The sequence below is a fragment of the Psammomys obesus genome, unplaced genomic scaffold, assembly GCF_907164565.1.
Source record: "Psammomys obesus unplaced genomic scaffold, mPsaObe1.curated_primary_1811, whole genome shotgun sequence".
In the NCBI taxonomy this organism is placed as follows: Eukaryota; Metazoa; Chordata; class Mammalia; order Rodentia; family Muridae; genus Psammomys; species Psammomys obesus.
This window is the reverse complement of record NW_026585504.1, coordinates 65,285,044-65,309,974: the sequence shown is the minus strand read 5'-3', so window position 1 is coordinate 65,309,974 and position 24,931 is coordinate 65,285,044. Positions and strand designations below refer to the sequence as shown.

Genomic DNA, 24,931 nt, shown 5'->3' with positions numbered 1-24,931 from the left:
ACACACACACACACACACACACACACACACACACACACACACACACATTTTTTACATCCTCTTTGAAAAGGTATAAAAAGATAACATACAGTGGGAGAAAATATTTGGACATAGTTATGAGATAAGGAACTTCTACCCAGGGCATTATAACCCAGCGATAAGAAGACAAACTGGGGGACAGGGAGAAGGCTCAGTGGTTAGATGCTTGCTGACCTGGCAGAGCACCTGAGTTCAGTTCCCAGGACACATCAGGTGCCTACAGCTGCCTACAACTCCAGATCCAGGGGTCTGACACTCTCTTCCGGACTCAAGATCCTACGTTTACTTGCTCATAGCCACGCAGATGTGCAAATAAATAATGAAACAAAAATTTAAACAAAAGACAAATCACTGAACTAAAAAAAAAATATAAGTGGTACAAAAGTGTGAATAGATATTTCTCCAGAGAAGACACGCAGGTAGCTAATCTGAATAGAAAAAGAGACTCAGTGTTGTCAGCCTTTAGTGAAATTTAAGTCAAAGCCATAATTGCACTGCCCACACCTACTAGAGCATCTGTGGTTAAAATAAGCGTGGGCAATAATAAATGCCAGCAAAGATGGGGAGGAGTTGGACTTCTCAGACACAGCTGGTAAGAATGTGAACTAGTTCCTGAATATACTAATCATACAAGAGAAATGAAAACATCTTTCCATAAAGTAGTAGCTGCCTATTCATAGGAAAATGTGGAAGCAACTGAAGTGTTCAATAACCAGCGCATAAACAAAGGTGGTGTGCCTGTACAGTGGAATATTATTCTGCTGTAAAGATGGAGTATCGACAGGACTTTAAAAAAAATCATGCTTAGAGAAAAAGGTCTGTCTCAAATCCACGTCTGAAATGTGTGAAATGAAATGAACTCCTGGGGGCAGAATGTACAACAGTGGCTGCCTGTGAGCGGTTGGCCGGGGTGGGCAGGAACTGCCTGTTTCTGCAGGCTTCCCTTCAGGGGTGCTGAAAATGTGCTAAAATTGGATTTTGATGATGTTCACACAAAACACCATATTTATGGGTTGATATGGTGTCTGACTTAGAACCCAGTAAAGCTGTAAATTGAGAGACAACAACGAATTTAAAAGCGTTCAATTCTACTTAAATTGTCTCATAGATTAAAATATCTTAGGCTCAAAAAGTCCCTTAGCAATCATTCACTTGATTTGTCTTTATCTGAGAGATGAAGGGACTAGAGAATGGAGAAGTTAATTTGTCAGAAGATATAAAGGTAATTAGTTGAAAAAACCCAAAATTCCTACCATACACTGGAACTCTATAATCAATAGTTGGTAAATCCCACTGAATCCATTTATATAGCAAAATTGTGGTGTAGACAAGGTAATAACTCATAACTTAATTAGTATGATCCATCAGAATAGCCACATGTGAGTTGAGTTAATTTTTGTGTAGGTGAGATCAAAATGCCAAAACCAACAAGGAAGAAAAGTATAGGAACCCCAAACAACAGACACATGCTCATGTACCCCAACCTGTACAAAGCCATTTTGAGGGAGAGTCTCGTTAGAGTCTGTGTTGTAGCCGCACACATGAATATCTAAAGCATATTAAGTAGCCCTGGCGACATTTTAATTTTAAACGAAGGAGGAAAGTCCTTAATTCTTTCAGAGCATATTTTTCTAACTTAGAATAATTGCTTTCACATTGTGGCTTCACATAAAAGAATAAATTATCTTTGAAATAAAAGTCTGAATTTCTTCCATTCCCACAGACAGGTGATGGGGAATTTAATTCTCCTCCCAGACCCTGTTGCTTTACTTCGTTTTCTGCGTTAGGACTTAATATTTCAATCTTCTCTACATGGAGTTTTCCATTAATTCTAACTTTGCAAAAATACCAAATTTTCAGAGCCATGTAATTAAAGATTGGGAAGGCCCCACGCTGTGCACTTCTCTGAGGGGAATTCATTTGCCTTGTGAAATTTTATATTCTCAATCTGTGTGTGTGTGTGTGTGTGTGTGTGTGTGTGTGTGTGTGGTGTGTGTAGGTACACACCTGCCATGGTGCCCGTGTGCAAGTCAAAGGGTAGCCTCGAGTTTCAGTGCCTGCCATCCACCTTGTCTGATGCCGGTGTGTTGCTGTGTGCCCCTGCCTACAGCAGAGTAGCTGCATGATTAGCTTCCACGGATGCTCCTGTCTCCTCCTCCCATCTCACTCTCAGAGCACTGGGACGTGCACTTGGCCTTGCTTGGGTTCTGGGCATCCGAACTCAGGTTTTCATGCTTATGTGGAAGCGCTTTACCTATAATTGTATATATGTATATATATGTGTGTGTGTATGTGTGTTTGTGTGTATACATACATGTAAATTGTATATGTGTATATGATTTTTACGGTTGGAGATTTTACTGGAAGGCTTTGGGAATGGTAATGATCAGGCATCGGTAAGTGCTGGCTGACTGTGTGGGTGGTTGTGCAGCCCGGGACACTGGATATTATCCCTTGTTCCCTGAAACAGCAGTCCCATGTATTGTACTTGCTCGCCTTGCCAGGCATGTACTGCATTACACAGCAAATGTTCCAGGTCAGAGACAGACCAGCAAGACAGTGACCTCACCAGACTGTAAAAGACCTTAAGCTTTCATGCTATAAAGCTATAATAGCAACATCGTGGATCAGAGTGGATGCCATTCACCTGTTTGTTGTGAAGCAACCAAAAGCAAACTGACCACATGGCCACTCAGATGAAAGTACAGCATGCACACTTACAGCATTTGATACTGATCATGGTAGAAATGGCCATCAGTAGCTCTGGAAAGCCAGCTCAGCGTTTAGAGTACTGTTCTTACAGAGGCCGTGACTTCAGTTCCTGGCACCCATGTCAGTGGCCCACAGCAACCCTCGCTCTAGGGGACCTCATGCCTTTGGCTAACTCTTCCTATGTAGCGCTTGAGGGATCACCATCAAGTACTTTATGTCCCTGAAAAGAGGTTTGAGCCGCTGTCTCTTTCAACAAGCATATAGCACTTGCAATTTAATTAAACACCGAATAGAGAAACATCTCTAATTTTTTCTCCTAAATTTATTTTGACGGTTTATTACATATAATGTCCTTAATGCCACAGTCTACATTGTATGGTTTATTAAAATGGTATTATTTGGGGTATGTTAATGGGTTTTAAAAGTTTAATGAGTAATCTTGATTTCCTTGGCTCTTCGCATGCTTTTACTCACCTCGGGGTTACGTGGGGTTGAGGAGTACGTGGAGGGAGGTTATTCTAAAATAAAATAGAATAAATAACCTCTTTGAGTGCAAAGAGACACTCTGGGTAATTGGTAAGATTTTAACTACCAGCTAAAACCTTTGCAAAAATAGATCGACTTCCAATTTATTTGACTCTGTTCATTTCCTCAGTCGTTTTGGGTTTTCACTCGTGTTCAAAGACTTTTAATGAAAAATAATGGCTGCTGCAGTGTGCAGGGACTGAGCAGTCAAGCCTTTGCTGGATTTTCAGGACGCGTTTCTTCTCATAAACTGTTTCCCTAACGAGTTGTGTTGTCTCTCAGCTGGCTTCGAGGCGCTTAGCCTGTGCTTTCCACAACAGGCCCCAGATGGAAAATACTCTCCTGAAATTGGATGGCTCTTTAAGTGTAGCTCTCCACAGCCGGCTCAACCCCAAAACAAAACACAACGACAACACCACAAATCAGCTGAACAGAATGCATTTGATAGCGTGGCCGTACCCCCACCTCGGCATACTATGTGGTTGAATGCTTTTTGCTTTGGGCAATTGAGATTTTTCTCATTTAACTAACTCATTAACATTAGCAGATGACACACTGCAGAGAGTTTTTCCCCCAGTCACATCTCAGTATTCCCCCTATCCACTCGGGTTATATGCATGCTGTCTGTACTTTTATTTACATTTGTTTATTTATTCATTCATTTTAAGGTTTCTTTATATATATATTTGTTTATTTCTATCCTGATGTTCTAAAGAATTGGTGTGCAGTGCAGAGACATTTTGTGTAAGGGGCTTTTAAAACATTTCTTCAAGCCACACATGAAGCAGAGGCAGAGGCTTTAAGAGAAAGCCTGGCTTCTGTCCTGTTACTTGTTTTCTCCTACTTCCCTTGTCCATCCCATTTGTCTTTCTAAGTGAGGATTGAGGGCCTCTGAAAGACTCTACCTAGCAGTGTATCAAAGCAGATGCGGAGACTCATAACCAAACCTTGGGCAGAGTGCAGGGAATCATATGAAAGAAGGGGAAGTTAGTATGACCTAGAGAAGAGCTCCACAAGGACAAAATATATCAGGGCACGGGGGCCCTCTATGAGATTGTTTCTCTAACCAAAGACCATGTATGGATATAACCTAGGACTCCTGCTCGGATGTAGCCCATGGTAGCTCAGTAACCAAGTGGGTGCCCTAGTAAGGGGAACAGGAACTATTTCTGACATAAACTCAATGACTGGCTCCTTTACCTCCCCCCTCTGAGGGAGGAACAGTCTTGCTAGGCCACAGAGGAGGACATAGCAGCCAGTCCTGGAGATACCTGATAAGCTAAGGTCAGATGGAAGGGGAGGAGGACCTCCCCTAGCAGTGGATTTGGAAAGAGGCAGGGAGGAGATGAGATAAAGGGGCAGGGAGGGTGGATTGGGAGGGAATGAGGGAGGAGGCTATGGCTGGGATACAAAGTAAACAACCTGTGATTAATATAATAAAAATTTTTTTAAAAAGTACAAAAAAAAAAAAAAAAAGGAAGGAGGGAGAAAGGGAACTAAGCACCAGCATTCATATGAAAGTCCATTTCTTGACTATGGACACAATGTGACCCATTACTCAGGCTCCTACTCCTGGCCTGCTTGTCATTATGGACTGTATCCCCTTAAACTTTGAGTCAAATAAACTGTTCTTTACTTAAAAGAGAGAGAGAGAGAGAGAGAGAGAGAGAGAGAGCGAGCCTGGGAAAGAGGGGCCATGCAGTGGGGAGGTCACGCATGGCACCGTTGTCTCGATTTGGACACTGAAAAGGTACAGCTGTGCTGTGGTTCTAGGCAGCCACTGGCCACACCACCAGGGTGTCAGTAAAGGCGAAGTATCCAAGGTCGGCCCCAGCCAGAGCTAATCCTCTTAGTAAAATCATTTCATCAATGCACTAGTCTATGTTGCATTTGGCTGCTCAATATGTAGATCTCTTCCTAGTCTTCAGGCTTTATCTGTCGAAATTTGACGTATATTCATGCCTTCTTTCTCTCCTCTCTTCATTTTTCTGTTTTCCTTCTTCCCTCTCTCCTTCCCTCCTCCCCCTCTCTCTTTTTATGGTCTGGGGGTGGTGAGTCCACTGAGGCCGGTAAGTGGCCAGGACTTCCTGTGTCACCATATTGCTCATTCTTGTGGTTGATCCTTATTGTCCTGAAACATTACCATCCTTCAGAGCCTTTATACTATTGCTGCTAAGTAATTTGGGTGTCAATTCTACCGCTGTATCACATGAGTGGCAGCTTAATCCATGTGAAAGAAGTAAACAAACCAAGCAGGTAAGCAAACAGGCTCTCTGAGGAACTATATGAGGATTCTCATTCTCCCTGGGGACGTCCTCCTTATGCTATGCTGACACATAAAATCCCATCTCCTAGTGTCTCTATCAGATTTATCATGTGTATTAGAGGGGTGATCAATATTCTAATATTTGATTCTGACTACTCTGTACCAACCACCGGAAAACTCTCTTATGTGGTTTGTCTCAGTGTGGAAGTTTCCTCATTAGTTGTGTTTTAGAGGTCAACCCCACTTAGAATTAAATCTATTAACTGTTTTCTGAGTTATTAGCTAGTAAGAAATAAAGTATAAATAAAAACTCAGTGTATCCTTTGTATTTAAAACGAGAGCTTGTAGTTGGTGGCCGTGGCTGGACACCTGTAGGCATTCCCTTTCTGGCTATTTTTATTCCCAAGAAATAAATCTTCCTCCAAGAACAAGCCCCTTCTCATGGTCCCCCTGCCTGGAATGATGTTCTATTTCTTTTTGCATAGCTGCCTTCTACTTTAGCCATTCTCTATGAGAAGGTTCTGTGTTGGTATATGTGACTCAAGGTTATATTACCCACTGGAGTTATTTCCCAATATCATTACCTATCACAGTTTGTTTGTTCATTCTTTATATACTCTGTAGAAGGTAAGTTCCATGGAGACAGGGACCTAGTCTTTCTAGTCGTGTGCGTGTGTGTCTGTGTGTGTATGTACATTTGTGTAGGAGGCCAGAATTACAATGCCCAGTGACGCCCTCTATCACTTCTCCCCTCACTTTTTGAGGCAGAGTCTCTCACAGATCCAGAAAGCCTGGATGGCCAGTGAGCTCCAGACATCCCTTCTGTCTTTGCCTTCTTAGTGTTAGAATTCCAGGCAGAGTATTGCTTTTAGTTTTTATATTGGCTTTGGGGAATCCAACTCAGATACTCTTGCTTGCATGGCCAGCACTTTACCAGAAGAACCATGTTCCCAACCTTGACCTAGCCCTTCTTATACACACATGTGTCTTCAACATCTAGGGACAGGGGAGTCTATATAGACAGAACTCAGTAATTGTGGTTATGGAGAAATTGTGATTTGGCGGATTAAGAATGAGGAAAACATGCATTTGATAAAGGGGGAAATTGGCATGTCCAGCAGTCTGTCTGTGTCAGAGCTATTCTCATACAAGCTAGTTTTAGCTACCACTGATTGGAGCCAATGAGGCCAGGAGGGGCAGCCACATGGCAAAGTAAAAGTGTGGGAGGCAGTTTCCCAGGCAGTATCAGGTGACAGGTCCTTTCTCCTATTGTGGCGGGGCTAGTTATCCAACACCTTTGTGTGAAACTCTGTGTGGCTTCTGTCTTAAACTACAGTAAGCTTTGCCAACCACACAGGCATTTAGAACACACTCTGTGTAAGGGACTATCTTGGGTATTAAAGGTGATGAATTTTCTATGAAAATCTGGAGAGAAAGGGAATCCTTACCAATGGAATTCTTGTGAGGATCTGATAGAAGTAAGACAGGCCCAGCACCTGAGCAGGGGTAGGATCGGGCAGGATGGAATGAGAATTAAGGTAGAGGCTGGCTCAGCAGATTTCATCTAGGGGTTGTGGGGAACCCTGTGGGCAGGGTATAAGCTGTTTTTCCTTTCAGAGGTGTTTCGGTAGAGGAAGACACCTTGATGATAAGCAGCCTAGGTGGATACGGTTCACTTTAGCTCGCCTTCAGTCTGCCATTGCAGGGAGGTCAGCATGTTGATGGTTTGAGACAGCTGCTCATGACACCCTAGGCAAGAGGCGCTTGCTTGCTTGTCTGCAGCTTTGTTTCTCTACTTTTCCTCAGTTCAGGACCACCTGCTTGGAGAGCTATGCCATCCCCAGTGGCCTCCATAATTCCATATCAATTGACATAATTAAGAAAACCCACCACAGCATACTCATAGGTTATGGGCCAACCCAAGGCAGACAGCCCTTACTGAGATTCTCTTTCTAGATGATTCTAGGTTGACTCAAGTTGACAGTTATAGTCAGCCATCATGTAGATGTTCAGACTTACGAATTTTTCTCCTTAATTCAAGGAAGGACATGTAAGTTTTTCAGTATACTAGTGACATCTTCATATTGCTGTTCACAAATGGGAGACCTGGAATAACAAAAATGGAGGCTAGAGAGCAGGTCCATTCATTCACCAGAGTGGATGAGCTTGGGGTAGACTGTCTGGAGCCCATCTGTGTCAGCCTTTGTGATGCAGGAAACCAGAAGCAAGAAGTCACGTGTGGGTATAAGGTCAAGTATGCTCCATCCGGGCTATATGTCCAGCAATTGAGGGTGGTAGCACATATTTTTTTCAGTTTTATGCCTGTGCCTGCATGAAATTGGGCCTTCAGTGTTTCATCATGGGTGGGAGAGGGGCTCATGAGCCCCAACCCTTCCTAAGGAGCTATGGGCAGTTATCTGTTGTAGGCATAGGAGGTTGTGTTTTCTTCAGTGGTATAGCCACTGGTAAGGTGCCCACGCTATAGTAGACAACTCTGATACATGAAAGAAACTCAGGGAGCCACATGCATGCATACACACGTACACACATATACACACATGCATGTACACGCATGCATACAAACAGACATACTACTATCTACCATTCAGCAATTCCTACACACATTGTTGGATTACGTGGTTAAACTTCAGCCACTGAGGGGAAAAAACAATAAAAAGAAGACTTCCAAAGAGGCTAAATGGCTTGTCCACGGTCACATGGCCCAAGGAAAAGGAAGCCTGGGCTCAACTCCATTCCTTTTCTTAATGTGAATTTTTTATTAGTTCTTAGAATTTCACAGGTGCACACAACATATGTTGGTCATGTGACCTCCCATTTATCCTCTGTGCCCTCCTAGATCCATCTCCAGTTTTCTCAAAACCTCTCAACTTTATTAACTTTTAAAAACACGACTCACAGAGTCCACGCGGCCTTGCGCGGCCTTGCGCGGCCTTGCGCGGCCTGTCCACTCAGGGTGTGGGACAGGGTAGCGTGGTGAAGTCACCAGCCACCGAACACTCTCATTCTTTTTTTTTCTTTTACAGCTGGTGAAAATTGGAACTTAATACGTGTGATGGACTTTTATTAAGCAAAATTCTTACTTATGCTAAAACAAGCAACACCAGCACGATTCCTGTTGAGTTGGGTGTTAAAAAGCTGTGAGTGTTCTGAAAATAGTCATTGACTGTGATGACATCACCCACAATTCACTGACCCTGTCTTCCTAAAAAAGAATGGTCTCACAATGCTAAAAAAAAACTTAAATGACATTTTAAAAGATTTATTTTAATTTTAAAATTACATTTCTATGAATGCCTGTGTGGACTATTTGCATGTGAGGACTGTTGCCCGTGGAGGCCAGAAGGGAGCATCACTTTCCATGGAGCTGAAGCTCCATGTGGTTGTGAGCCTCCAGATAACGGGTGCTGGGGGAACTGACCATCCTGTCCTCCACAAGAACAACAGGCGCTCTGGACCACCGAGCCATCTCTCCAGCTCCTTACATGACATTCTGACAATTAAATACTGACACTAATGTACAAGTTTTGTGTTCTCCTTATTGGGTGTAAGGTTCGGTAATTCTTGGTATAATTTTGTGGGTTTGAATTTATGGGATTTGTAGGCAGAACCTGTGTGTATAGAAACAGAATGCTTCCGGCAGATGGAAAGAGGACAGGTATGGAACAAGTGTGGTGTGATACAGACCATTTGCTTTTGGTCACAGTCTGCTGCTGATTTAACATGCCAGTCCATTCCCTGATTTTGCAAACAGAACCTATAGAAAAATAAAAAATAAAAACCACAAGCACCTCCAAAAAGATAGCTCAAGCATGTGCCACTAAGAGAAGTCTTGTGTGCCAAGAGGTCTAGTTTTAGACTTACTGTTTGGTCTGAGTACTTTCTTGGCCCTGGTTTCTGGTAGGAAAGGTGCAAAGTGAAAAGTCCAAACATGGTGTGCTTGATAACAAAACGCATGTTCACATTCGCAGTGGCTGTGGAGACATACGAGAAATCCTTCTAAACTGCAAAGGGGAACACATCACTCACCCATGGAGGGGAAGAGACAGCTGGAGAAAAGGGACTTTGGTAAAAGACTTTCTCTGGACAGCAGTCTTGTGGTAAGTGCTAACTATCCCCTGGCCACTGTATGTGTTTTGGCTTGAAATGGGTTATTCTTTGGCTGTTATTTCCTGACCGCTTAGTTCCTGAAACCATGATTCCATTAAGCAACATCTTTTGGGATTTGGGCTCATTTATTTTTTACAAACTCTAAAGCCAGCAAATTATTGGAATGTTTGTACAGTGTCTTAATAGGTAAATGTCATAATCTGTCAACATTACATATAATTACATTAATTCTGGCCGAAATAGACATTAGCCTATACAAAAGTGTGCCTGTGCCTCAGGTCCGAACGCCAGGCCTGCGTGTGTTTACTCCCACACCCGCTGAACCATGGGGCTAAACTAAACAAAAATTCAGCACAACTTCCAAGTGTCGAAGCGCCAAGAAAGTGGCTGAGTGCTTCTTGGCTGCATGCTCATTCCTTCCTACGCAGCATTTCTTTCTGAGAGTCTCACTCTGGTGGACAGTGTTCTTTTAAAAGTCTTTAGCATGTGTGCATCTGATGCGCGTGTGTGTGTGTGTGGCAGATGCATGCGGAGAGCAGAGAACTGCCTTCGGGAGTTTCCTTTTGCCTTCCGCCTAGTTGAGGCACAGTCTGTCTTGTTTCTGCTGCCGAGCTGTGCGCTCCAGGCTAGCTGGCCCTGGAACTTCCCGCTGGTCCTTCCATTTCCACCCTCCCCCCCACAGGTGTCCTTCAATTTCAGATGAGCAGCACCATATCCAGCCTGTTATGTAGGCTCTATGGAGCAAACTCAGGTTGTTAGGCTTGCTTGGCAAGCACTTTTTACCTGCTGAACCATATTGCTGGCCCCAATGGACATAAGTTTTAACAGCCTGCTTGGGATTACCTTTGGATGTGAGAATCTGCTTAGCACAAAGAAAAGGGTTAATTACTGCACTTGGAAACTTGGCTTCTTTTCGTTTGGCTCTGGACCAACATATGTAAGTCACGTCTTCTTTTCCGTGATAGACGTGAACACAGCGAGAAATAGCTTAGCATGACTTGATCATTTTGGGAAACATAGGTCTCTCTTGGTCTTTGCTTTTGTGTGAGTTACAGGGGTGTGCTGTACTCACAGCAGCTGGGCTGGAAACTGGAACGGAGAGCATGACTGACGAGACATTTGTTGAGGGTTAAGGAGCATAAGCACCTCAATTCTGTTCCCAGTACCCGTGTGAAAAAGCCAGCTGCGGTGGCAGTTCTGGGAAGTACAGACAGGTGACCTCGGAGGCTCTCTGGGCAGTTGGTCTCCAGCGCATTTGGTCAGTTCCAGGCTCGTGAGCGAGGCAGACAGGGGCGCTTGTGGGGTAGCACCAAGGTGGTTTGCTGGCCTTTACTTGAACACCTACACATGCACACACCTGCAAACGCGGGTCGCTGGGCTGGCCGATCAGCTGTGCCCCTCCAGGGCGCTCTCCGCCGGGATTTTTGTTGTTTATTTTATCTACACACTTTGTGATTTTTCTTGTGATCACAGCCACTTCCCTTTAAAGCAGCGGCTCTCTGCCTGCCTAACGCTGGTTCCTTTACAACTGTTCCTCATGCTGGGATCCCAACCATTAGTTATTTTCATCATTATTTCACAACAGTAATTTTGCTGCTGTTATGAATTGTAATGTAAGTTCTTTTGGAGACAGACATTTGCCAAAGAAGCTGCAACCCACAGGTTGAAAACCGCTGTCATAAAGCTTTTCCTGAGTGGGGGTTCTGGGTGCTGAGCAGAGGGTATGTGAAGTGTTCTCATGTCACGTTCTTCATGTGACTCAGAATCCCGGTGTCTGACTGCGTGCTCTTAGAGGTCAAGAACTTTGGTGACCCTTTAAGTGCTCTTTTCTGTGAATACAACCACACTTCATACTCTAGGTCATGGGGTATCTCCATGGAAAGTGGGTGAATGAGGTGTGCATTCTCATGCTTCAGTTCCCCTTTCAACTTCTGGAAAAACTAGTGGTGAAGGGGTAATTTCTCAGCCTCTTTTGCGGTAGAAAATCTTCATGAACGTTGACATGCAAGGATCCAGGTCTGATTTGGCTTGGGCAGAGGCAGAGACAGCAGCAGCCTTATGGTATGATGAGAACAGTTCCAAAAGGGTTCTTTTAATCCAGGAGTAGCACCCTGGTTGTTTGGTCCCCAGAACCACCTGTTTTTGCCTCCAGTCTCAGCTAATATGCAAATATCCTGTGAAGGGGAACGTGCTAGGCTATCGTCCTTATGTACTTGGTAGTGCCAGCCCTTAATAAATCGCCGAGGATAGCTCCGAAGGGGAACCGGAAGAGCCGAGTTTTGTGGAGGCTGTTGGTAAACAGGATATATGTATGTAGTTATTTACTGTGTGTGTGTGTGCGCGTGTGCGTGTGTACATGTTTGCAGGCCATGACATGTATGTGGAGTTAGGGCACACCTTTCTGGAGTCAGTTCTCTCCTATTATGTGGGTATTGAGGATCAAACTCAGGTCGTCAGGCCTGGTGACAGGTGCCTTTGCCCACCTACTCTGTTTTTTGAGACAGGATCTTTCCTTGACCTGGACTTTTTCAAACAGACTAGACGGCTGAGCCAGGGAGCCCCAGGGATCCACCTGCCTCTGCTTCACCAGCTCTGGGGTTACAAGCATGCACTGCCAGAGACAGCTTTTTAACGTGGGTCCTGGGGCTCACACCGTCCTCCCTATGCACCAAGCCCTTTACCAGATATGCTGTGTTGTTGGCTCCCCTCTGTTTTTTGAGAGAAGGCCTCTTGCTGACCTGGAATTCACCAAGTAGGTTACACTGGCAGGCCCACAGCTCCCAAACATCTGCCTGTCTCTGTCCCTGTAGCACAGGGATTGCAAGCTTGTTCGGGCAAGCCCGTTTGTTTGTTTGTTTGTTTGTTTTTATTTACTTCCTACATGGACTCTGGCAGTATAGCTAGAGTCCTCCTGCTTGCAAGACAAATACTTTAGCAACTGAGTCATCTGCCCAACCTTGTTAAAACTCTTTTGAATCACAGAATGGTAAACTAGCATGTGTTGTCCAGTCCTTTGCCTCATAGAAGGAATCACTAAGACCCAGAGACGTTGCCTGCTTTTCCCGAAGTTAACCAGGAGGATGACACGGGGCAGAGAGCACGGGTCTCCATCTCACATTTCTGTTCTTTATCTTTCACTAAATATTAGCCCAGGACAACATGCGCTTTGAGGAAAACTGACTGGATGAAAAGGAAACTCGGAGTCGTCACATGTCGAGACTCCACTGCAATAACCATTATGACCAGAATTTCCGAGAGTTAGGAGACCCAGAGGTGATTTCCTCATTCAGACTTCGCAGGAGAAAATTCCTCCTCGTGAACCCGAAGAAAAAGGTACTATTAACTTTAGTACCTTTTTATTTTACTTAATCAAATCATGAAGTGTTAAGTTAAAAATTATGGCTCTCTTGCAATAGCTTTAAAATACTTTTCAGACTGGAGCAACCATTGCATGAAGAAACAGTGTGCAGATAGAGGAAAGTAAAAAAGTAAAAACAGTTTATGGCCCTTAGGGACAACTTTGAGGACTAAGTAGAGAGGGATTTTGAAGTGTGTGTGCACGGGTGCATATAACTGTGTGTTCGTGTGAGGGAGGGGAGGGAGAGGCAGGGAGAGGGAAGCTGGGGAAGAAGAAGGTTGGGGGAGATCTCACACTGTCATAAACTTTAGTCTTCGGTGTTGATGCTTTTGCTTTATAAATGACCCTTCATAGGGAGAAAGTAACATTAAAGTGAAACCCAGATGAAAAGCCGAGGGAGGAAGGCAGGAGGGGGCATCTGCGGGTCTGTAGTGAGCAGCCCTTATGCCCAGCAAGCTCAGTCTTCTCGATGACAATGAAGACTCCCCAGAAGCCTCTTTCTGTCCCACTTCTCAGCCCCTGCCTGCTGCCTTTTGATCAGACTAAGCCTGATTTCACTCTGTGCTTTTTGATTTGCTGCTTCTTCCCACGTGCCTGGACATTTGACGCTTGGAGTCACGGTGCATCTAGTGGAAGAGAAGGCTAGGGTTTCTGTTGTTGTTTGTTTGTTTTTAAGGTTTATTTTTAACTCTGTATGTCTGCGTAAGACTGAGAGTACATCAGTGCAATGCCCATAGAAGCCAGAAGAGGACATCAGATTCCTGGACTGGAGTTACAGGCAGTTGTGAGTCTCCCAATACGAGTGCTAGAAATGGACCTGGGTCCTCTGCAGGAGATGAGCACAGAGTCATTTTTCCAGCCCCTGAATGCTCCTGTTTTTTTTTTTTTTTTTAAAGATGTGCACATTTCAGTAATACTATTTTTTGTTGTTTAATTGTGTGTGTGTGTGTGTGTGTGTGTGTGTGTGTGTGTGTGTGCGCGCGCGCAGCAACCTCTGGGGTTGATTGGTCCTCACTTTCTGCCTGGTTTGAGGCAGGATGTCTTCTTTTCCGTTATGTAACCTTGAAAATGTAGAACTGTGATGCCTTCTACTGTGCGGCTTGTCTGGGTGCTGGGGATAAACTTCTAGCAAAGAAGTCAAAAGATGGAGGACAGGAGGGTACACCCAGGCCAGCTAGTGGTAGAAGTCTGGAAGGCTCGAGGGCAGAACCCAAGAAGGACATAGCGGGTGAAGTTTATAGTAACACCAATACGAGGATAGTGAGGGAGGACAAAGTTCCGAGCAGCAGCACAGGCATGTCAGCATCGGGACTGATGGAGTCTAACACCAAGCTACCTTCGCTGGCAGCTCTGGCTCTTTGGTTGGCAAATCACACACTGAGGTTAGACCGCAATGGTTTTCCTCTCTTAGTAGCTGAAATTTATTGAAGTTTAATACGTGCCAGACAGTGTGCTTGATGCTTATGGAAATAGTTGGCTAATACAACAGCCCTTTAACTATCCCTCTAACTATCCCTATTCTACAAATGTGCAGCTTGGTGCATGACTTGAGGCCCTGAGACTGGTGAGAGACTGCAGTTTGGGTCTGGCTCTGCAGACCTTGAAGCTCTGAAACAGAAACTTCAGTGACAGACACAGGGAGTCCCTCTGCAGCTTCCCTGCCTGAAAGGCCTCCAGCTGTTCTGTCAGGACTAGAAACTTCATGGGTACTGCAACACCCGCCACACCTGTTCCGAATGGCCAGGGAGGCAGACTTGGTTTCAGCAGAAACAGCTGACTGAGGAGCGGCGTGGGGAGGGAGGGACTTACGAGGAATACCGAACTTGAGTATTGAGACGTGGGTCTAGGCCTGCTTCCTGAGCTTACGATTTTCCTTTCTCTTTTTCCTCTCTGAACAAATGCCCACTTTTGACTGATATGCACGCGTTTACCCGAGGACCAGCTTGTGGGGAGATGTCCTTCCGTGCGGGGTACGGCAGGTGGTAGATGATCCTGAGAACTAAGCAGACATTTACGCGACTGATGGATGGCTGCGAGAGCCCGAAGGATCTCCTACTTGCAAGGGAGTGTTTAGCTCACCAGTTAAACACCCAGGGAGCTGCTGTTCAGCTCACCTCTCACCAGGAGAGTTTCCCTTCATCTGACTTAGGCTCTCTTTGAAAGAAGCTTCTCCCTTTGCTCCTCTCAGCAGACGGACATAATAACCACACCTTCAAGGGTTCCCATAAAAATGCCCTCACAGATTTTTTTTTCAGGCTAGGCTGGCCTCAGACTTGCAATCTGGTTAGCGTTAACTATCAACTTGACACAACCTAGAGTCACCTGAGAAGGGAGTCTCATTCAAAGAGTTGCCCAGCTCAGGCTGACCTATGGGCATGTTTGTTGGGGGCTGTCTTGATTAAGTTCTGCAGTGCCCAGCCCTCTGTGGGTGCCACCACTCTCTGGGCAGGTGGTCCTGTGCTTTGTTAGAAAGCTAGCTGAGCATAAGGTGGGGCTATCCAGCTAGCAAGCAGCATTCCTCCATGGTTTGTGCTCTGAGTTCCTGCCCTGGGTTCCTTCAGTGATAGGCTGGAAACTCTAAATTGACATAAAGCCTCTCTCCCCCCAAACTGCCTTTGCTTAGAGTGTTTCATCACGCTATGCAAAATGCACCTGGAACACTCATTATGCAACTCAGGATAACCAGGATAAATGCTGATCCTTCTGCCGCCTCCATCTCCTAAGTCCTGCAATTACAGGTGTGTCCCTGGGTTAAGTACAGATCTAGGATGGAATTCAGGGTTTTCTTACGCTGGGAAGATACTCTAGCAGCTTATCGGCACGTGGGGACGGGGAGATGCTGCTACTGTTGATGGCTGGAGGGGGAAGACGGTATTACTATTCTTATTCTCATGCAAGGATGATCCCACTGTTTGTTCTCTGTGTGTGTGTGCATGTGTGTACATGTACACATACACATGATCCTGTGTGCAGATATAGTGTGTGTATATGAACGTGTGTGTGTGTCTTTCTGTGTCTATGTATGTAAGTTCCTGAGTGTGCAGCTACATTGTGTGCCTGTGAATGTGTGTGCACATGTTTGTGTGTGTGCATGTGTGTGTGTGCATGTATTTAGAGGCCAGAGGATAGTCACAGTGTCATTCCTTAGGTGTCATTCATTTTGTTTTTTGACACAAAGATTTTTACTGGCTTGGAGCTCACCAAGTAGGTTCAGCTGGCTGCCAATGACTCCCACATCTTAGAAATGGCTGAAATATTTTATATTAATGCATATTTGTGCATTTATGGGGAAAAATCCATATGGTATCATAAAATTCTCAGGGGCATCTGTGACCCAAGAATGGTATGGCAGTTTGACTGCTGAGTGCTTCCCAGACCATCTGCCCATGGACCACTGTCCTTCTGGGGACACAGAGAAGATGCTCTATAATCCCTGACCTCCATCATCAGTTGTATTTAGCTAGAGCGGTGAGTGCTACCTGTCAGTGTCTGATATTGTTCTGTGCATCTTTGGAATATCTGAGATCAGTAAATCAAAATAGAAACCAGACATGTTTTGAAAGCGATTGCAGATTCTGTGTTATTGATGAGGTGGGGGATTGCCCTGCTTCCTCGGCAGGACGAAGGACAAAGGGGTGGAGATGTTTGCCTGGCATGCCTCCTGTTTCCTTGTGGCTCTAAGATCTGCTTGTCATCTTCCTGGTGTTTCACCATCTTTCAATGACCAGCATTATCAGAGCCTCTGAGTTTCCATGGCAACTGAGTTTCCTTCCTGCATTTTCCTATGGCAGCCTTGTATCATTTTCATGGTAGGCTCCCTTGTGCTTTGTGCATAGCAACAAGTAGCATGTGGATCAATCTTTTGGGGAGCATGTCCTCAAACCCACCAGGCTCTGGGGCATCCTTCTTGTATGCTTGCTTTCAGAGTGCTCTTCCCAACTGTTTGTTTTTAAAGTGTTCTTCCTGGGGGCTGTTTTCAGGCTGTTCCTCCTAACGTTCTCATTTTCAGGGTTTTCCTACCATGAGGGTGTTTTCTGATGTCCTTCTATATGCCAGTAGTGAGGCACTGTTCATACACCCCTTTTCTTTCTTGAAAATTTCATCTGTGGTCACAAGAATTGAGCAGCTGGTGGGCAGAGCTCCGTGACACTTTGAGGACCACGAAATGCAACCAGAGGTCTTGCTAAGTTGTGAAGCTGTGTCAGTCGAGTACCTTTGGAGATCACAGTGCTAGCAGCATGCACACAGCACACACACAGCACACACACAGCACACAGCACACAGCAGGGCAAACAATGGCATTCATGTGGCTCAGAGGATGACCTTGTTGATATGCTTAACACACAAGTGTAAGAGCCTGAGTTCAGTCTGCAGAACCCATGTAAAAGAGCCAGGCACAGTGGCATGCATTTGTGATCACAGCGCTTGCGAGGTAGAGGTAGGCGCAGTTCCTTGGGCTCACTGGCCAGCCAGCCTATCCTAATCAGGGAGCTCCATGACAGCAAGAGACCTGGCCTCAAAGGTAGGGTGGACAGTGCCCTTGGGAGTGACACTTCAGGATGACCAATGGCCTCTGAAAGCACCTGTGGAGCTGCTGCCCTGCTCTTTCTGTCTTTTTCCGGATTCAGAAAGAAGTTACCATTATGCTTTTATTGATGGTTCTTACCACAAAAGGAAGGACTTTCATGTTTCTCTTTAGAATACTGACCTAAATTGAATTGGTGGTGTCCCTGCATTCCCTGTAGCAAAGGTTTATTGGAAAAGCCACAGAGGCTTGAAAAACAGTCTCCAGTGTGCTTGGTTTATATTTCTGTTATTTATTTCTTTATTTATTACAATTTATTCACTTTGTATCCCTGCTGTAGCCCCCTCCCTCTACTCCTCCCAATCCTTCTTACCTTCCCTCTTTTCCCCCCAAGCCCCTCCCCTCGTCCACTGATAGCAGAGAACATCCTCCCCTTCCCTCTGACCCTAGCCTATCAGGTCTCATCAGGGTGGGCTTCATCATCTTCCTCGTTGCCCTGGCAGGGCAGTACCTTTAGGGGGGAATCATCAAAGAGCCCGCCATTGAGTTCATGTCAGAGACAGCCCCTGCTCCCCTTACTAGGGAAACCACTCGTACATTGTACATTGAGAAGCCTATGGGCTTCCTCTGAGCAGGGGTCTTGGACCTCTCCATGCATGGTCCTGGATGCTTGGAGTATCAGTCTCTGTAGGACCCTCTGGGACCAGGTATTTTGGCTCTGTTTGTCTCCTTGTGGAGCTCCTGTCCTCTCCATATCTTTCTATCTCCCTCTGCTTCCATAAGATACCCTGCTGTCTGCCCAAAGTTTGACCATGAGTCTCAGCATCTCCTTTGATACCCTGATGGGTAGAGTCTTTCAGAGGCCCTCTGTGGAAGAGGGCTCCTTTGCTGTTCCTTGTCTTCTGCTTCCAATGTCTATCTGTTTGCCCTTCTGAATGAGGTTTCAGCCTCTTCCCTAGGGTCCTCCTTGTTGTTTAGCTTCTTTAGGACTATGGATTTTAATATGTTTATCTTATATTATATGGCTGATATCCACTTATAAGCAAGTGTATACCATAATGTGTCTTTCTGCTTCTGGGTTTCCTCACTCGGGATGATCTTTGAAAATTCTGAGACCATAGGTAGGCTCTACTGCAACCACGAATCCCAGTCTCACCTTTCCTTCTCTCCCGTCTGGCCACCATTGCACCCCTTCCTTAACAACTTCCTGTCCTGTTTCCAGGTACAGGGCAGGATACATTGCACAGCTAACTCACTGGAATTCTTTGCTCAAATTGGTTTATCTGTGCCAGTTTTTCCAACTGAATGTATATTATCAGTATCACAGCAGTTTTATACTATGATTTTTTTTATGACTTTCTATACTGTCATTTGTCATCAGTTAATAGTTATTAAACAGCCACAGGGGCCACAGGTTGCATTGCTTTGGTTCATCTTAGCCAGGATCCAGGGTCTTCCTGCCAGGTTTGTTCACAGCCCTCATCTCTAACCTAATTTCAATTAGTATTTAGAGTGTTAGGAACATCCTAGTGAGCATTCCATGTAACACCAGACACAGAGACTGGAGTCTCCTTTCCGTGGACCAGTTTTGCAAACCAAGAGTCCCATTGGTCTGGGATGCCTTCCGCAAGCCCCAGCCGAGGTTTCTTCTGGTTCCTTTACATTCCAGGTCATTCCAGATGTTTCCTCCTCATAAATTTCCATTCCTTAATGAGGCTTAATGGATCATAATTGTCCATTTCTGAAGGTGCCTCTGAGGTTCTCTGGCCTTCTGTCTTTCGTCACCTCTTTGGTCCTTGGTTTTAAGTGGCTGTCTTCAGCCTGGTAGATTTCCTAATACAGTTAATTCACAGACTGCTTTATGCACATGGCTATGTTGAGGGAAATAAAATCATTTGGTCTGGTGAATTCTGGGATCCATCTGTCATAGCTGGCGCTGTGAGGAGCTTGGGGGCTGTTGGCTTTTTGTAAGGGAAGCTTTTGTCGGAGGCCTGCCATCTTTGGGGGTAGAATGGCTCAGAGGCCTGGCAGTGTCCCAGTGTGAGTAGGCACAGTTCTGAGATAGAAGTTCTTTCAGACCTCGGTGAGGTGCCTGGGGTGAGGCTGCTGCTGTCCTTCTTTTCTTTCTGTGTGGTATCCCAACTGGCTCTGGGAGCATGGGGCTGGTGATGCAGACAAGGCATACCTTGGCAAGCTGGGGTATATCTGAGGATCTTCTGGGCCTCAAACGGTAGGCTCTTGAGCTTGCTTGGTGAAGTCAGTGAGGAGAGCCAGCCAGACCAGCCAACTCGGGGACTCCCAGGGTGGTAAGAAACCCTGTTTCCATAAAGGTGGATGCTATCTGAGGCACAACGACCTAGCTTGCCCACTGGCTTCCACATGCACGTGCATGCACACATATGCAAATAAAACATGCATATCTATGTACATGAACATGGACACACCCACAATAAAACATAAGGAAGCTAATAAACATGCAGTGCAGCCATGTGCGGCTGGAGAACCCACCAGGATGGATTTGCACCCTCCTGCCTGTGTGAGCTTGGCCACTTGCCTGGCTTCCCTAAACCTCCATCCTCACATGTATGTGCATACGGCGTCTCTCCCTCCACAGGCAGGAGCATCAAGTGAAGTGATCCCAGCACATGCAGCGCTCGGCATTGCACGCCCTCTTTGTGTCATAAGCACAAGATGGCGGCTCTCTGGCTGCATATAGAAACCGGAATTCAGAAGACAGGTTTTCTTTTTCCTTTGCTTTTTAAATATTCATATATGGTCTTTAAGAAACAAATCAGCATAATTAGAATGATCTCAGCCAGAAATGTCCATCCAGGTTCCTCGCTAGCTACAGTTTTTCTCCTGCCAAACCCAGAATTCCTTTCTTCTTAACTCCAGTTGCTCAGGAGTTCCCTATTAATGACTAGGCCAGACCTTTTAATATGGAACATTGTATTTTTTTTTCTGGACCTTTTGGGCTTCTGCCCTCACAGCTGAATTCTGGCCAATGACTATTTATATCAGGTAATTTTATTCCAGAGCCATCCAAAAGTGCCCAAGCACACACACAATGCCTCGCTGTGCCCTGGGTCCCGCTGAGCCTTTCTTCCCGGGCCCCTGCTGAATCAGACTAGCCGACTGTGCTGTGAAGCTCCTCTTTGTTTGCCTTCTGTTTTCAGTTGCTCTGAGCGCTGCCAACTTGGAGCAGTGGGAGATAGATGGGCTTTGGGGGAAGGAACTGGAGAACGCTTCCCATCTAACTACCTCCCTTTACTTGGTTGGGGGAGGACGACATGGAGGGGTCAAAGTGGAAAAAGTTTTCCACTACATAAAGAGAAACAGGAAGCAGGGTTTCGGTGGCATTCTGCCAGGCCCCAGGAATGCGCCAACCCTGGGAATTGGCCCCTGGCCAGCCCCCTCAGCGGCTGCTGACTTGGGAAAACGGGTTCTCTGGTGGCTGCCAAGAATGTAGACAATGGCCTTTTGGGTAGCTCAGCTTTTGAAAGTTTGGCTTTCGTTTTATTATCACCAAAGGTAACATTTATTGGGCACCTACATGTGTACGGCAACAGATGAAATGCCTGATGGAGAGTCCCTGTAACTTACGCAGGCAGAAGAGGAAGGGTCCTGGTCAATGCAGAAAGCCTGCATCTAATTAGGGTCTAATCCTCGACCGGGGAACACTGTTACCTTGGATGTGATTGCTGAGCAACACAGAATTATAGAAATGATATTAGCTTTCAGTGTTAAGCTGGGCAGTAAATGAAGTTAGCTTACTCCATTGTCATTTGGTTGAGAAAAGTCTTTGCTGTAGATCAGGTGTGTTCTGGCTTAGGAAAGAAGCCAGGACTCAGTGCTTGGTTTAGGATGGAGTGAGCCTGATCTGTACTGAACACTTGTCTGGCAGGGATAGAAAGTGGCTAGTTACGCACACGCATACATGCCTGCACACATGCATGCACGCACACACACGCACACACATGTATGCACACACTTGCACACACACATATACCTTTTAACATGTGATCTCTCAGCAGGGAATGGTGGCAACGGTGTGATTTATTTTTTAAGATTTATTGTTATTATTTATATGGATGTTTTTGTGTCTGTGTTAGCATATGCTGTATGTGTGCTGGTACCCACGGAGGGGAAGCCAGAAGCTGTCAGATCCCAGGGACTGGAGCTATAGGCAATTGCCAGCCATCTGATATGGGTGCCGAGAACCCAGCTTGAGTCCTCCCGAAGAGCAGTAACTGCTCTTAACCACTGAGCCATCGCCTCGGATGACAAGTGCTGTTATTTTAACAGTGACTGGTTTTATTCTATAAGACGTCTACTGAAATGGCTCCCTCGCCATCTCACATTTCACACAAGCATGGGGATCTGAGTTCAGTCCGTTAGAACCCTCTCAAAGGAGCCTCAGTCCCAGCCTCGGCGGGGCAGCGACAGCAGGGCTTCGGGCTTGCTGGCCACCCAGTCTTACCGAGTCCATGCGTTGCAGAGTCGTTGAGAGACACCGTCTGAGAAAATAAGTTGGGGCCACAGTGGATTAAGGGGACTGCCTCCAGGTCTGATGACCTGAGAGCCATCCCTGGAACCCACGGAAAGGTAAAGGAGAGAATCCGCTTCACAGCGTTGTGCTCTGACCTGCAACGCGTACCATCTGCACACATGTCCCCCCCCCGCACATACATACAGTATTAATAATAAATAAAAGCAAGAGTGAGGCAGAGAGCTACGAAGGAAGACACAGGACACCAGCCTGTGGCCTTCATGTGTGTGCCTGACACATGAGCATAGACACATAGACACGTAATAGCAACGGACGGCTTTTCCTTCTGTCTGCACTGGGAGTGATGGCGATGCGGATACTGTACTGGGATGAGATGCTTAAACATTATCTGTGCTCAGTCGGTTACACAGTAACTCTGCAAGGCTGCAGAACAGCACCCCATCATGCCAGCGAAGAAGGGGAGACTGGGTGATGAAGGAAGCGGTGCTGGTCGTGTGACTCTGAACAACAAGGCCTGTCTTCCTGCACAGCATGGGTTGCTTGTATCTGTGATGTGCACATCTCTATTGTGTCTTTTCAAAGTGAGGGGTTTTCTGGCTTCTCTCTGTTGCTATGGTGATGTGGGGGTGACTCCTGGGATACCGCAGGGCCTGGTACCATAGCTTCAATTGTCAGTTGACAGTGGCTTCTCTCAGAGCAGGTAGGGCCTTTTCAGCTTGGAGCCCATCGATACAAATTGCCTGTTCTCCCTTGTGCCAGTCTTTCTCTGCTCTATGGTGAGATTCTATGGAAGGATTCTGTGTAAAGAGGATGAGTGGGGGATTTGCAGGGGAGCATCTTTGACAATGCTTCAGGAAGAGATGCAGGACCCCCCTTTCCTGTCAAGCACCCCATACCTCCTCTTGAGAAAGTCCTATTTATGTGAATCCGGTTATAAAAGACACATCAGAGGCTGCTCTTCTCTCTTTCCAGAAGGATTCTCCACCTAACAAAGGGCTCAGGCAAGATTTCTTTAAATAGCTTTTAATGCATTTTCAATTGGATTTAATTCTCAAAGATTCAATTTGCAGTCATAGTTTCCCATGGAGCTAACCCCCAGCATCAGAATTTTTTTTTTCTTCCTCTGATGGAAAACAGATAGCAAATGATATTTTGGGTTTAAGCACTTTCCCTAGGAGCCCTAAAGAGCCTAGAGAGCCTGTCATTGTGCAGAGCAGGAGGTTTTACTTAGAGGAGACAAAACCAGGCTCCCAGGTCTCAGTCCTCCTCTGGAGGGGCCTTCCAGTATTACAGCTGCAAGTGGGCTGGTGGACAGATCAAGGCCAGCGAGTGTCCTTTGCTCAATCCAGTGCCTCTTTTTATGGCCTCCCTAGATTTCTGTAAAGAAGGTTGCCGAGCACGGAGGTCCAGAAAGGTTTTCACTTGTGGCAAGCTGTATCTATTAAGTATTTATTTATCTAATAAATTATTTTTATGAAGGTGTGTTTGTACATGTGTGTATAGGTATGCTTGCAAGTGTGTTCATGCATGTAGAGGCCAGAACAACAACAGCCTCTGCACTCATCATCACAAAATCCATCTTATTTTATTTATTTGTGTTTGTGTGTGGTGGTGGTGTGTGCGTGCGGTGCGCATAATGGCTAACATGGATGTGTGAACATGCGCACGCATGGGCACAAACACGCATGTGCACCTGTGCATGGAGGGCGGAGCAACATACCAGCTGTGTTCTTTGATTGCTTTTCATGTTGGTTTCAGAAACAGCCTCTCCCTAAGCCATCAATTCTGCTAAGATGACAAGCTCCGAGGATCCTCCGGTCCCTGCCTGCGGCACTGGGGTCATACACAGGCGTGCTCGGCTTTTACATGGTCGCGGGGGATCCAAGCCGAGGTCCTCATGCTTATGCGCTGAGCACTTCACTGCCTTCAGACAGGGCCAGTTTTGAAAGGAGAACTGTCCTGTTTTGTCTTGAAATGTCTGTGATGTTTCCGTCAGAGTTCTGGCTGTTGAAGGCTGAGCATAGGACTCCGTTCTCACTTTGACCTGGTGTGGATATTGTTTGGGCAATGTGGATGTATGATTTAAAGATGGAAAAAAAATGGATAGCTGAGTGACTCACAAAATAGAGGCTAACTCACTGGGGTAAGAAATGATTCTGGATCAAAAGAAAACAGAGAAAAAACAAAGGGATAAGTGAGACAGAGGAAAAAAAGAAGAAATAGGTGTACCAGCATATGTGAACTAGAGCTACGTTCAGTGAAATGAACCTGGGTCCTCTCTGTTCTCAAAACCTCTAAGAACTCAGCTGGTACTTATTTGGTGAGCGAAGTCTCCAGATTCATGATGACTGCACCGTGGGAGGAAGTAAGAGACCATGATTGTGGCAGATCACACCCCTACTCTGCATTTCCTGTCTCTAAAGCTGGCTGGTTCCTCTCCTTCTTGATAGGGTGCCCATGACCAGATGAAGGTATGTACAAACGGACCAGGCAGGGCCTTCATAGCATGCAGAGATTATGGGGAACCCAAGACTAGACACTAAGGCAGCAGGCATTGATTGCCCTGACCATCAGGGGAGGTGAATGAAAACTTAGACAACTACAGAAGAGGCTGAGGATGCAGCAAAGCAGCTAGTGCCCGGCTAGCTTGTTCAAAGCCCTGGGTTCTATCACAAGCACTGCAAAACCAGGAGTGTGGGTACACCTGCAGTCCATCCTGCCGGGTAATAGAAGCATGGAGGACCAGAAGCTCCAGGTCTCCTCTGCTGCATGGAAAGTTTGAGGCCAACCTGGTCTACATGAGATCTGATTTCAGAAATATCACACACACACACACACACACACACACACACACACACACACACACAC

The 24,931-nt window shown here is 45.8% G+C and overlaps 1 protein-coding gene across 3 annotated transcripts in view; it reads left to right on the top strand.

Moving 5' to 3' along the window:
* Nucleotides 1-9,556: 9,556 nt before the first annotated feature.
* Nckap5 (NCK associated protein 5) overlaps nucleotides 9,557-24,931 on the top strand; it is a 698,576-nt gene continuing 683,201 nt past the window's right edge. For all 3 annotated transcript variants that reach the window (XM_055602004.1, XM_055601990.1, XM_055602014.1), the window contains exon 1: nucleotides 9,557-9,660. In XM_055602004.1, coding sequence (XP_055457979.1) covers nucleotides 9,592-9,660 — 69 coding nt within the window. In that variant the 5' untranslated portion in view covers nucleotides 9,557-9,591. The remainder of the gene's footprint in view (nucleotides 9,661-24,931) is intronic.